The sequence below is a fragment of the Cylas formicarius genome, unplaced genomic scaffold, assembly GCF_029955315.1.
Source record: "Cylas formicarius isolate icCylForm1 unplaced genomic scaffold, icCylForm1.1 PGA_scaffold_8__14_contigs__length_24414737, whole genome shotgun sequence".
In the NCBI taxonomy this organism is placed as follows: domain Eukaryota; kingdom Metazoa; phylum Arthropoda; class Insecta; order Coleoptera; family Brentidae; genus Cylas; species Cylas formicarius.
In genome coordinates, this window is record NW_026844361.1 from 20081005 (window position 1) to 20093564 (window position 12560).

At 36.1% G+C, this 12560-nt stretch overlaps 2 protein-coding genes across 2 annotated transcripts; one reads left to right on the forward strand and one right to left on the reverse strand.

The window, feature by feature from the left end:
• The first annotated feature begins 218 nt into the window (after positions 1–218).
• Positions 219–2729, forward strand: LOC132706048 (T-complex protein 1 subunit zeta). The gene is made up of 7 exons (XM_060677117.1): positions 219–432; positions 569–696; positions 754–965; positions 1310–1609; positions 1665–1988; positions 2037–2163; positions 2274–2729. Exons 1-7 carry the CDS (start codon positions 299–301, stop codon positions 2639–2641), a joined length of 1593 nt encoding a protein of 530 aa, XP_060533100.1. The 5' UTR covers positions 219–298; the 3' UTR covers positions 2642–2729.
• Positions 2730–4069: 1340 nt separating this feature from the next.
• LOC132706096 (CXXC-type zinc finger protein 1) lies at positions 4070–11743 on the reverse strand. Its single transcript, XM_060677193.1, has 6 exons — positions 11610–11743; positions 11406–11551; positions 10987–11343; positions 9052–9296; positions 6053–6334; positions 4070–4634 (listed from the first exon to the last, which is right to left on the reverse strand). The coding sequence occupies exons 1-6, from the start codon at positions 11634–11636 to the stop codon at positions 4186–4188; spliced, it is 1506 nt and encodes a 501-aa protein (XP_060533176.1). The 5' UTR covers positions 11637–11743; the 3' UTR covers positions 4070–4185.
• Between the last annotated feature and the right edge of the window lie 817 nt (positions 11744–12560).

Here is a 12560-nt window from a genome sequence, read left to right on the forward strand (position 1 = left end):
ATATTTTGTCTCCCGTCTCCTCGCTTTGGTTAAATTAATATAAAATGGAAAGATTTTTATGCTGTCAAATAACCTTAAAAAGTTTGTAGGGCTTAACGCTAAAACTCCTATTTGGGAAAAAGTTCACACTGCGTCTTAATTATATCGTAACGGTGCCGCGTCAATGTTAACTAACCAAAACTGAGCATTGGTATTTGTCTTATTTTGTACAACCAAAACGTAAATTTACTCATCCCCGGTGAGTGCTGGTAGACTTTGGAAACGAGTTTGTGAAGTTTTTCGCCGGATTATCGAAAAAATGGCAATTAGTTTGTTGAATCCGAAAGCGGAAGTTGCGCGTGCCGCCCAAGCCTTGGCGATAAACATTTCGGCAGCCAAAGGAATCCAGGATGTGATGAAATCGAACTTGGGTCCGAAAGGAACCATGAAAATGTAAGACCACATGCTTATAATTTTGCGTTTTTTTGAGAATATATTATCACGAATTGTGTTTAGTTAGTTTGAATACGATTATTACACCTTCAATTTTTATTGATTTTAACCCAGCCGCGATTTGATTTGATTATAGGTTAGTTTCGGGAGCGGGTGATATAAAAATAACAAAGGATGGTAACGTGCTGTTGCACGAGATGCAAATACAGCACCCCACCGCCTCGCTGATTGCAAGAGCGTCCACTGCTCAGGACGACATGACCGGTAAGGTAATTTTTCTTTTATCAGTGATTATAAACCAACCGCGTTTTATTTATATAGGTGATGGCACAACATCCACTGTCCTTTTGATCGGCGAACTTCTCAAGCAAGCGGATATCTACATCGCCGAGGGGCTCCACCCTAGAATTCTCGCGGAAGGATTTGACAAAGCCAAAACTAAGGCTTTAGAAGTGTTGGATAAAGTTAAAATACCAATCGAAATTAACAAAGAAAACTTGATGGATGTTTGCCGAACTAGCTTGAGAACTAAGGTAATTGCATCTTTGGATGTCATTGTCTTTGAATTTTATGATAACAAATGGTTTTACTTTTTATATCATCTATATATATGTGACTAGACCATAGTCAAGAATATGATTAGATCATGCTTTTTAAAAAACCAATATTTGGGTCCTATTTAAGATGCAAGCTGTAACTGATAATTTGATACATTAAGTAATTAAATGTATGGTTTGACACATACAGGTTTTTTAAACTTAGATGCCTGAGTCAAATAGATTTTGTAATATCGTAACTTATGCTTAGAAATTGAAAAATTGAATATATTGTTATTGTAATATGAATAATATGAAATTTAATAATTGTCAAATTTTAGGTGCATCAAAACCTGGCAGATATATTAACAGAAGTGTGTGTCGATGCAATTCTGTCGATAAAACAAAAAGACAAACCTGTCGATTTACACATGGTAGAACTGATGCAAATGCAGCACAAAACCGAGGCGGATACCTCTTTGGTCAAAGGTTTGGTATTGGATCACGGGGCCCGTCACCCCGACATGCCGAAACGGCTCGAAGATTGCTACATTTTAACGTGCAATGTGAGCTTGGAATACGAAAAAAGTGAGGTTAATTCTGGATTCTTTTACAAAACCGCGGAAGAGAGGGACAAAATGGTAATTAAATCTTTCACTAACCAGTGGTAAGTGACTTTAGGATGTTGTATTTTAGGTGCTGGCCGAACGCGAGTTCATCGACCAGAGGGTTAAGAAAGTTATCGAGCTTAAACGCAAAGTGTGTAGCGGGAATAAGAAAACCTTCGTTGTCATTAATCAAAAGGGAATTGATCCTATCAGTTTGGACATGCTTGCGAAAGAGGGCATATTGGGATTGAGACGGGCCAAGCGACGAAACATGGAACGTCTCGCTTTGGCCTGCGGCGGTACGGCAATGAACAGCTTTGACGACCTTACCGAAGAGTGTTTGGGCTATGCCGGTTTGGTCTATGAACACGTCCTAGGCGAAACAAAATATACATTCGTGGAAAACTGCAAGGTGGGTACCATCTCTGTGGTATACCATTGTTTTAATTGTTTTCTTTAGAACCCTCTGTCAGTGACCATTTTGATGAAAGGCCCCAACAAACACAGCCTCGCACAAATCAAAGACGCCGTGAGAGATGGTCTAAGGGCTATCAATAACGCCATCGAGGACAAGTGTCTTATCCCGGGTGAGTGCATGATAAGATTCGAACTTTGACTTTTAACCCTACAATGAACAAGTGACACTTTGACTTTGACATAAATTGTGACCATTTGATAATGTCTATGTGGGAAATAGGGGCCGGAGCATTCGAGATAACGGCAAACAAGGAGCTGCTCGATTTCAAGGACACCATAAAAGGCAAAGCGCGACTGGGCGTGGTCGCGTACGCAGAAGCACTTCTTGTCATACCCAAGGTGTTGGCGACCAATTCGGGTTTCGATGTACAGGAGACAATTGTGAAGCTGCAGGAGGAGGCGCGTCTTAGCGAGGAACCCATAGGGTTAGATCTGACATCGGGCGAACCGATCAATCCCAAGGACGCAGGAATATATGATAACTACGTAGTCACGAAACAAATTATCAACTCGTGTTCGGTGATTGCGAGCAACCTGATTTTGGTGGATGAGATTATGCGAGCCGGCATGAGTAGCCTAAAGGGTTAGAACACCCAAGTGGCACTCCTAGGGATATGATGACCTATTAATTTGTATTCGCCTGCCTTTCACAATAAATGTAACAATTTGCTTTTTCTATCCATTGTTTTCTTTTAAATACACATTCGCAGGAAAAAAAAAATTTACAGACTTTTAGGATGAAGAGGTTAAAAAATAATTTCCAGGGTCCCCATATTGGATCTCTTGATTCATAAAGTAGTCTTTATTAGTCAAATATAAATAAATTAATACAGAATTAAAAGGGAAGGGAAAAATAATAGAAGAAATATAATGAAAGACAAATTGACCAATGGCGAAGTTGAGTTGATGAAGTGATATTCTTATAGTTAACTGAAAACTATTTCACTACTTATTTCACATTTCATCACTATAATCAGTGGAATAAACAGTGAATTTTTTATGTTTAATATTATGACAATTAGATTTTTTTGTGGAATTTTGAAACTTCTCTGATTTTTGCGGTTTGTATCTTTAAAATTAAAATCGTTATTAGAGCTACCAGCTACCTAGCGAAACACTTTCTCTCTCTAACTTCAGTTTTGGAGTAGTTCGATAATTATATGCAGTCATTTCCTAGATACGACAAATCAGACCTCCCAGAAATTGAAAGGGTTAAAAACCACCTAATGGGATATTTAGATGCATAATGTCCTGAAGCTACCATAATAAATTTAACAGGTAGACAAATTGGCTTAACATTTGTAAATTTTATAAACAAGTTATAGAAAAGTACTGTTCAATTTGTGTCTTTCTTTACAAAAAACTAAGCTGATTGCATGTAATAAGCAATTGATTTGGAGGAAACGGAAAACAACACAAATACACCGCTGTGGTAACATTTTTATGCATTTTAATATTCCATAAAAAGCTAAGATTGAAACATGTAAACAACTTTCTCCAATTTTGAAAAATTTCAACAGATTTGACAAAGAGAAACAGTAAACTTAAAATTTAAATATTGACAGTAGTTTAACATTGGGAGAAAAACAGGTGAATATCGGAGAATCTCATTTTGAACAAAACCTTTGTATAATGTTTTGTAAAAATTGAACTAAATGTGCTAGGCAGGGAATTCTAAAATTTAAGAATTTGATTTTTCTAAAATATTTGTTAATCCGACACTGATAATTTAGTTTTGGTAATTCCGGGCATTATTCATTTAAATTCACATTTATCTAAATCTGTAACTTAAGTGGTTTAAAAGTAAAAAAAGTAAAGTAAAAGGCTTACCTGATTTATGCACACACACATTAGCACTTTTTAATATAAAAGGTGGTTCTAATGTAAATATAAGAAATAAGCACGTTATTTTATTAAGGTTTCATATAATTGATACTTACCGAATGTTTTATGCACTGTTTCAAAAAGTACTAACTATAATATATTATACGGGGTATCTATACAGTGTTATTAGTCTTCTAAAGAAATTTATTTTATTTACAATTTAAGTGTACCTTTCATAAAAATTACGTGAAACATCCGAAAGCTTTTCTATTGCCAGTTTTCAATAAAAAAAAACACTCGCGAAAAAATCACGCGTATCTAGATCTGGGCTTCGCGCGGGCCTGTTCCATCTCGCGCTGCATGCTCTGCTGATCCTGCGCCTTGGTGATGCGCTCCATTAACTCGTGGTTGTAGGTGCTGTGCAGCATCAGCGCCAAGACTCCCGCCCTATTCGCCATGCTCGTCCTGATTTGGCGCTCTTTCTCCAGCAGCTCGTCCATCCTGAGCCACTGTCTAACCCTCTCCAGGTCCACTTCGGCCCGTCTCAATTTTTCCCAGACGTAGTGTCTGGTGCAGGACTTCTTCGGAGCGCGACAAAACTCGCCCGTCGGCGAGAACACATTCGTAACCAGCGGACAGCCGCACACCTCGTGGTCTCCGATCTTTGGGTCTTTGCAGTGCTCGGGACACAACACTCGCAGACGCTTGCAATACGTATGACTGATCGGGTTGTAATAGTCGCAGAACATGTTGTTGCCTGGGAATAAAATCTTATCTAAGTGCAATGCGCAATGTCGTGCAACAAGGCACGATTTAAAAATATTTTCGCTTTTGCAGTGTTGCCAGTTCTACCGCAAATCACTGGCAACATTGACATCTCAACTGCATATTGGTATTCGACATAAAAATTTAAACAACTTCCACTCATTGTTCCTACACTTATCTGCCACCTTGTCCGGAAAAAATTTGATTTTATTTCTTAAATAAAATGTGACATTTTGGGGTGAAAACGAATTATTCAATTAACACTTTCACAAGTAATAGCTAATGAATGTACTTAAAAACTGTGCATGTAATATCGCCAATATGGTATACAGGAGACACCGAAAAAGTGCACTTTTGAAAGACAATAATACTAAAAAATATATTTTTTTAAATGAATATCTAAAAGTTTTTGAATTCCATTGACAAGGCCAACAAATTATCCACAAAATGATCATATGTGTTAATTTTTCTATCTCTTACCGTTTTGTTTTTCTTTTTTAAGAAATGAAAGATTGAACTGAAGTGGCTTTTACTTGATGAAAATCCATTTATCAAAATAAATAAGAACAGTTCAGATTTCCACGAAATTATATATTTTGACATGACAATTGTTTCGACAACACCGTGTCTTTATCAAATGTGACTTATGCGGCTTATGACACTGTTTGAATCGATTAGCCATATTTTTTTATGATTTTTGATTTGCGGTTAATAATTTTCTGAAGAAATGAACCATTTTCTGGGTCTTTGAAATTTTTGACTATAGTTTGAAAACCCCGTATACAATCGAAAAAATGACTGTTATTACACTGGATCTTCCGCGTCTGGTGGTTAAAGAATTTTTCCGATCGGGAGAACGATTATGGAGAAAAACAAATTTTTCTGGAAACCAAAATTACCAACAAAAAAAAAATCATTTTTTTTTTTTAAATACCTACCGTTATAGAGACATAAAATTATTATACGAGCGTAGATGCTTTCGAAAAATTATATTTTATCGATTTTCGAAAGTAACAAGTCTGTTATTTGTATATTCAATTGTATAAAAAAAAATTAAATGTATTAAGGGCAATAAGTTTCCGTGTAAAGTCTATGCCATTATTTTCATTAATTGGTTAATTTTTGTACTTAGCTGTAATGTCAAGAATAAATAAAACATATTTTTGTGGATTCCACGAAAACCACAGGTTTTGGTATAGCGCGAGTCTTCAAAAGCATTTTGTTAACTCTACATATACTGAACATATTTCCAGAATTATTTCATATTTCACTTAAGTGAAATATGGGTGTCTGGAAAGTATCCTACTATATTTTGAGTGCCTTATTTTTGATGTAAAGGGAAAAACATTTAACTTATTTTTACAGACTTGTTACATCGAAGCACACGGGGTGCTCTCAAAAATATTATACCTTCGATTCTCGTTTTGAAAACGGACCCGAACGACGCCTGCGACTCGTATTTGTTGAAACACTTCTCCATATGCTTGACGGCCGTCTTCGAGTGGATCTCGTGGCCGCACGTGACGCAATACATGGAACTCTCCTCGTCCTTCTCGACGTCGTACTCCGAATTGGGATCAATCGTCGCGCTTTTCGCGCGATCCACGAGATAATCGATCTCCCGGTGACGTTTGTCCAGTTCATGCAAGATCTCCCGCACCTCGAGCTGCTGCTTTCTGACCTGATCCAACGCTAACGGAAAAAACCAACAATCAACACGTATACCAAGCCCCGCTCACAACTTAGATGTTTACGGAAGTTAAGTTTTGTAAATAGCTTTACCAACATATTAATAAATATTTGTTAATAATATTAATAATATATTTGAAATTTTAAGGTGCTATATGCAACTTTATATTTTTTAATTTGTTGGTAAATTTATTTTTTTTTATTTATTTTATTATTAATCTTAAATCAATAAATAAGGTGTTTTATTTATATTTAAATTACAAATAATATACAATATGTTTAATGTACGTGTTACGAAAAAAGCAACACTAACTGGGTAACAATTATCTAAACGGAGAGACGGAAAACATGGTTTTTAATTACACAGAGATTTTGATGTTTGAAAGCTGTTTGCCATATTTTTGCTCTATCACGTCATTTTTTTCATAGCGCTCTATATCTTGAAAATGTTATTTTATTAATATACATACTTATGACGTGAATATGTTTGTTCCATGTCAGGCATGATTTTTAAATGAATTGATTTTTATAAAATTAAACGTGATTTGGCAACACTGCGTAATATTAGATTTCTCTGCAAAGCAACAGAGTTGGCGCAGAAGCGTCAATACAGCGTTGTAACTTTTGCTGTATCTGTGGTAGTTATGTCGTGGAAAAGCAAAGGCAAACTATAACTTCTTTTGTAAAAAATATGTACCAAGCATATTTTACTGTAAACATTGGTAACCAAGACAAGTCGTGGGCTCCTCATACTGTTTGTTCCGTTTGCGTTGAAGCATTAAGAAACTGACAAAAAGGTTAGTGGTGTAACTATGGTATGGAGAGAGCCCAGTAATTTTCAAAGATTCAACTGAAAAAATATGTGTATCTCAATCTTGACTCTGTTATTCGACCAGTACCTCATGGCCCAGATATACCGATACCTACCACCCCCAAAGAATAGAAAACGCCATATCGTCAGAATCAGAGGAATCTAATTCCGACCCAGATGACTCAGATTTCACACCAGATTTCAAAGAGTCGGAAGCGTTTAACCAGAGCGAAGTAAATAATTAGTGATTCCAAAGGATGCATCCGAATTGTTAGCGTCCAGACTTTGTGACAAGCATTTACGGGCACCTGGCGTCACTCATGCTTTTACCGGGATCGCGAAAGAGTTATTTCAATATTTTACTCAGCGCATTGCAACAACAATCTGACTTAGTTTCAAAATTAAGAAATGTGCCGTACATAAAAGAAAATTTGTGCCTGTTTACTGACTCAAGTAAGAGTAGTTTAAAAAACGTTTTATCGGACGAACGGTAACGAACTCGTCTCGGTTCCCGTTGCACATTCTTTGGAAGAAAATAAACTAACACGAACATCAGTGTTGTGCATGCTCCTAGGAGTGGGATCGTCGGGTAGGAGATAGACGTTGGACTTAAATAGAATGGCCCTCTAGAACAAGATTTACACCTGGTAGCAAAAATGTATTAACAGACAGCTTAGTTGACCCCATAAAAGGTCTACTGCCCCCTCTTTATATCAAACTGGACTTGATGAAACTGTTTGTTAAAGCCGTAGACAGTGCGAAAAATTTCCAAAAATATCTGGTGCCAAGATAAAAGAAGGTATTTTTATTGGGTCGCAGATAAGAACATTATGCAAAGACAAGGATTTTCAAAACACAATGACCAATGTAGAGAAAAACACCTGGGTTTCATTTAAAGAAGTAACTGATAAGTTTCTTGGGAAATGTAAGGACGAAAACTACGAAAGTATTTCACTTTCATCGTCTGAAAGCGCATTTTCTGTTTTTACACTTGAACTATTTTCCTGAATATCTTGGAGCAGTTAGCGAAGAACAGGGAAAGAGGAAGACAGAGCATAAAAATTATGTTAAAACGGGACATACCCTTAAAAACACACGTGGCTTTCTGGCAAAAAGACGAAGATTTGACCCAAAAAACTCTCAGTAAAGTTTTTTTTTTCCACTTTTTTTTTGAACTAGTAATGTATTTTTTTACTGAAATATCGTTTTTATTTCTTTGATATTTGCAAAAAAAAAAACGTGATACAAATAAATGCATAGAATTTATATAAATCGGTTTTCAAAATAAAAACATCTGTCAAAAAGTTTAATTTTGTGACCTGTGTCCATAAAAAAACTTTTTTTTTGCGATATTAGTTTTTAAATATTTAAAAATGGTGAAAACTTGATGCATTTACTTTTTATTATTTGTCAAATAACATTATGTCAAATATTGAAGCCCTAAGACTACAAAGATCAAATTTAAAAGCCTACAATTAGAAAAGAAAAATGAATTTTACAAACAACACAACGAAATATCAAAAAACTTAAGGCCATTGCGCCGCTCCCATATAGCTATTAGATAATATAGTGGCCCTAATATTTTCGTAGAAAAGGAAATCATTTTTCTCGCATGCTTGTACATTTCACCCACTAACCTGTACTTTGCGCCATTTCTTTCTAAACAGCGATTTCCATACACTTAAATCGTTTTCCCAGAACATTTAACAAGATTTAAACATATTTTGAGGAAATACTCCCTTAAAAATGCCGCATCCACACTTATTAACGATTTGTCAGCGGCAATGTCGGTTAGTTTGAATGCCGCTAGGTCACCGGTTAAAAACGAGATTTTAAATGTCGCGCATGCGCATGTTGTACGTACGCCTCTGTATCTCTAGTAGCCATATGGTAACCCCCACGCGCGTACCTTTGATATTAAGTTCCTCTGCGGCCGAGGGACTCAACGCCCACTCCTGTAATCTCTGAGGCAGCACCTGCAAAATCCTAGTCTTGGCGAGGTTCATGCCGCACTGATCCGAACAGTATTTCGAGCCGTACCTCGCGCTCCTCACGCATTTTTGCCCGTAACACTGTCTGGGATAATCGGTTTTCAGGTGCTCGTTGAACGTTTGCTCCATGTCGGACCCCGAATCTCGTCTTTTTCTCCGGGCGCTACCCAAAAATCGAAAATCCCATGCTTAACGCGGTTATTCACTGTCACATTTCACATTTGGAATATACAGAGTTGTGACTATGTGTTAGTTAGCTAGTGTGTGATCAAGGAACCGTTCTTCATTTTCCCAGAGTCATATTGTTTGCTGTTTAGTCGACCTCTCTATAATCGAGATAGAATTTTTTTCTTACATTAAAGATAAAAAATCGATCAATAGGAGTTAGTCAGTTACGAATACCAAAATAAAGCTATCATAAATTAAGAGTAAAAGTAGTTCTCTATTGGCGGGATCATACTCTGAAGATCTCAAGATCAAGATATATATATATATATATATATATATATATATATATATATATATATATATATATATATATATATATATATGTTTATAAAATTATTGGCTTACTATTACGCTGGTGCTACTTCACTATAAGTTTATTTTGGAGTAGGCGCCACAGTAAAAATATTTTATAGGCGTTTTCGCAGCTTTTATGAAGTATCAACATCAAAGTGGGGGGAATGCTTGGAGGATTATTGGAGGATTATTGATTGCCCAAAGTGACGCCAGAAAAACCAACGTTCGGAAAATTAGAACTCAATTTTTCACGCTTGCGCAACATAATTACAGTCTTCTAAGAAGCATTACAGAATAATAACATCAAAAAACATTAGCAATCATAATATTCTAAATGCGCTTCTTCTACTTAGGTTAGGTGTTAGGTGTTTTTGTGCTATTATGTCATATCTGGTAAATTTAAATCCGACAATCCAAAAAATGAAGTACATGCAGGGGATTCCATTAAAAAGAAAAAACATTACTTTGCTACTTGTCACACTTTTGGTAAAGCCTATATACCCATAAAATAAATTCTCGAATTTTCGGAACAATTTCCTATTTTATACAGACAGGAACTTCGTTGATCTATTATGGGAAAACTATAAGTGGCAATCATTTGAAAATTTGAACTGTTTGTGGGCCCATCCTGCTAAAATATTTTCAAGATGAAAAATTTTATATATAAAAATTAACAGTTATAGACCGAACAATATCTGCAAATTTTTCATTACATTTCCGGGATTTGACCGCACGGATTTGGAAGCAATCAAATTTTTCGGAGATATTTCCCACGCTTTGAATTTTGGCGTTTGTCAATTCTGTCGGTCATGTCGTGTTGTTTTACGAAAATGTACCCAAAAACTAACGGTCATAGAAAAAGTATAGTATGTAACAGGTATGGTAAACTTTTTAACTCACTCGTTTATTAAAAACTCGCTCGGTTCGTGTCAAATAAACTCGTGAGTCAAATGACGTTTACCGCACTTGTTGTATAATATACTATTACAAATCTTCTGGATTCTTCCTGCGTGAGTTGTGAATTAATCGAACTTGCTAACGATCCGACAACCATCCTGTTGAGCTTAACTGAACTCAAATGATTGAAGAAACGTCAGTAAGTTCGATTCATCAACAACGGATGCAGGAGAAATCCATCAGATTTGTAAATAGTATATCACTTTATATGCACTCTGATTTCCTTCCCTTTGAATGACAGATGAATCGCAAAGTTTGTGACAACTTTGTGACATGCTCCATAAATAATAATCAAATTGGGTAGTAATTTTCGTTCTAAATATGTCAGACATCCTGTCTCCTGTGAACAACTCTGTGTCAGAAAAATATCTCACCCGCCGCCCAATGCATTAATGCAGATCCTCTGTTTACATCTCTCTTTAGTTTTCGAGCTGCCGTGCCTATTTTTTCTCACGCAAACGTCGCATCTACCGCAGTCTTCAGTGCGATAGCAACCCATGCACTCGCCGCACTTCTTTTTCGTCTTTTTATCAGGCTTACTTTCGCTCCTCTCTTTTCGTTTCTTTGACTTGCGGTCATCGATGTTTGTTTGCACTGAAGCCTCATCCTTTTCACGTTTCGTCTTCCACCGCGTGTTCAAAGATGGGTCTTCCTCCTGACAACGGATGCAAAAGTACTGCCTGATTAGTTTCGCCTCCTTTTCGGAGATTTTGATGCAATCGCCGTGATACCTGGGAAAAATGGTTCCCAATGTTAGCGAAAATTACTACACCTGCATAATAATTTGTCATACCACTCTTCACAGGCGTCGCAAGCTATCATAAAACGAGACGAATCGGACGATCTACATATGCAATAGGCTTGACCATCTTGTCTTAACAGGGTGTCGATTTTAGACTGCCTCTCTGGCAGAACAAACTGCCTGGCAATGTCCTCTTTCTATAAATCGCACCAGCCAATTAGCCGATATTAAGAACCTATATAGTAGAGTACTTACAGAAATATCACCGCGTCTTCTAGACATTTTAAATGATAAGGGCAACAATGCAATATTATCAACTACTACTCACAACATTCACAACCACATAATTAGGGGATTCAACTCGGACCACTGGTAATTACCGCGGTTAGGGAACCACAGTATAAAAGTAAACAAACAACGTAATATTCAAACACAGCCGCGCAGCATTGCCAAGCTGTTATATTTCTTCGATTTAACCAGGTAATCGTCATAGTAACTCGCGCTGTATATTGTTTTGGTTATCGGACGCGATTCACAAATTGTTGTAATGTTATATTTATGTTTCCGTTTCAACTGTTTTCAAAATTGATTTTAAGTTGAATATTTCGTAAAACTCAGTCGCAAATTCGGATGTCCGTCTTTCGCATTTTTTTAATGTTGGGGTCACTACGGGCTCAAATTAAGACTTTTTTTTATTTAAATACCAAAACAAGTAAGATTAGATTTATAAAATTTTTTAAAACCGCTATACAGCAGATTTTATACTAAAGCATAAATCTTATAATGTGGATATAAAGTGATATACAACCATAAAGGGACCCAGTTTAGATAATGCTTCTATAGTCCTTTAAGAGATCTTACAATAAACTTTCAAAAAATGTTTTCAGTATAACTTTAAGATACTATTCTTAGAACCGCTATGAAAATATTACCTATTAGGATTTTAATTGCACCGTTGAAGAGCATTATCATAAATATTTATAGAACTGTGAGAGAAGTATTTTATAATGTCGACGAAGAATCGCTAATACATTTGTGGTAAAATGCTGCGCACATACGCTACTTAAAGTAAGCCATGAGCATCCTAGAAAAAGGCGGTCTGCTACATTTTTATTTCAGCAGACTTCATAAAATGAGCTACATAAACAATTTCTCTAATATGTTATAGGGAATATACTCATTTTCAAAATATTAATATTATTTCTT

Bases quoted from the DNA above. Each gene is read 5' to 3' on its own strand.
- LOC132706048 (XM_060677117.1), top strand. From the start codon at position 299: ATGGCAATTAGTTTGTTGAATCCGAAAGCGGAAGTTGCGCGTGCCGCC. The intron at 966-1,309 runs GTAATTGCATCT...GTCAAATTTTAG, and splicing joins GAACTAGCTTGAGAACTAAG to GTGCATCAAAACCTGGCAGA. The intron at 2,164-2,273 runs GTGAGTGCATGA...TGTGGGAAATAG, and splicing joins GGACAAGTGTCTTATCCCGG to GGGCCGGAGCATTCGAGATA.
- LOC132706096 (XM_060677193.1), bottom strand. From the start codon at position 11,636: ATGTCTAGAAGACGCGGTGATATTTCT. The intron at 11,552-11,609 runs GTAAGTACTCTA...TGCGATTTATAG, and splicing joins GAAGACGCGGTGATATTTCT to AAAGAGGACATTGCCAGGCA. The intron at 6,335-9,051 runs GTACGCGCGTGG...TTTTTCCGTTAG, and splicing joins AGAGGAACTTAATATCAAAG to CGTTGGATCAGGTCAGAAAG.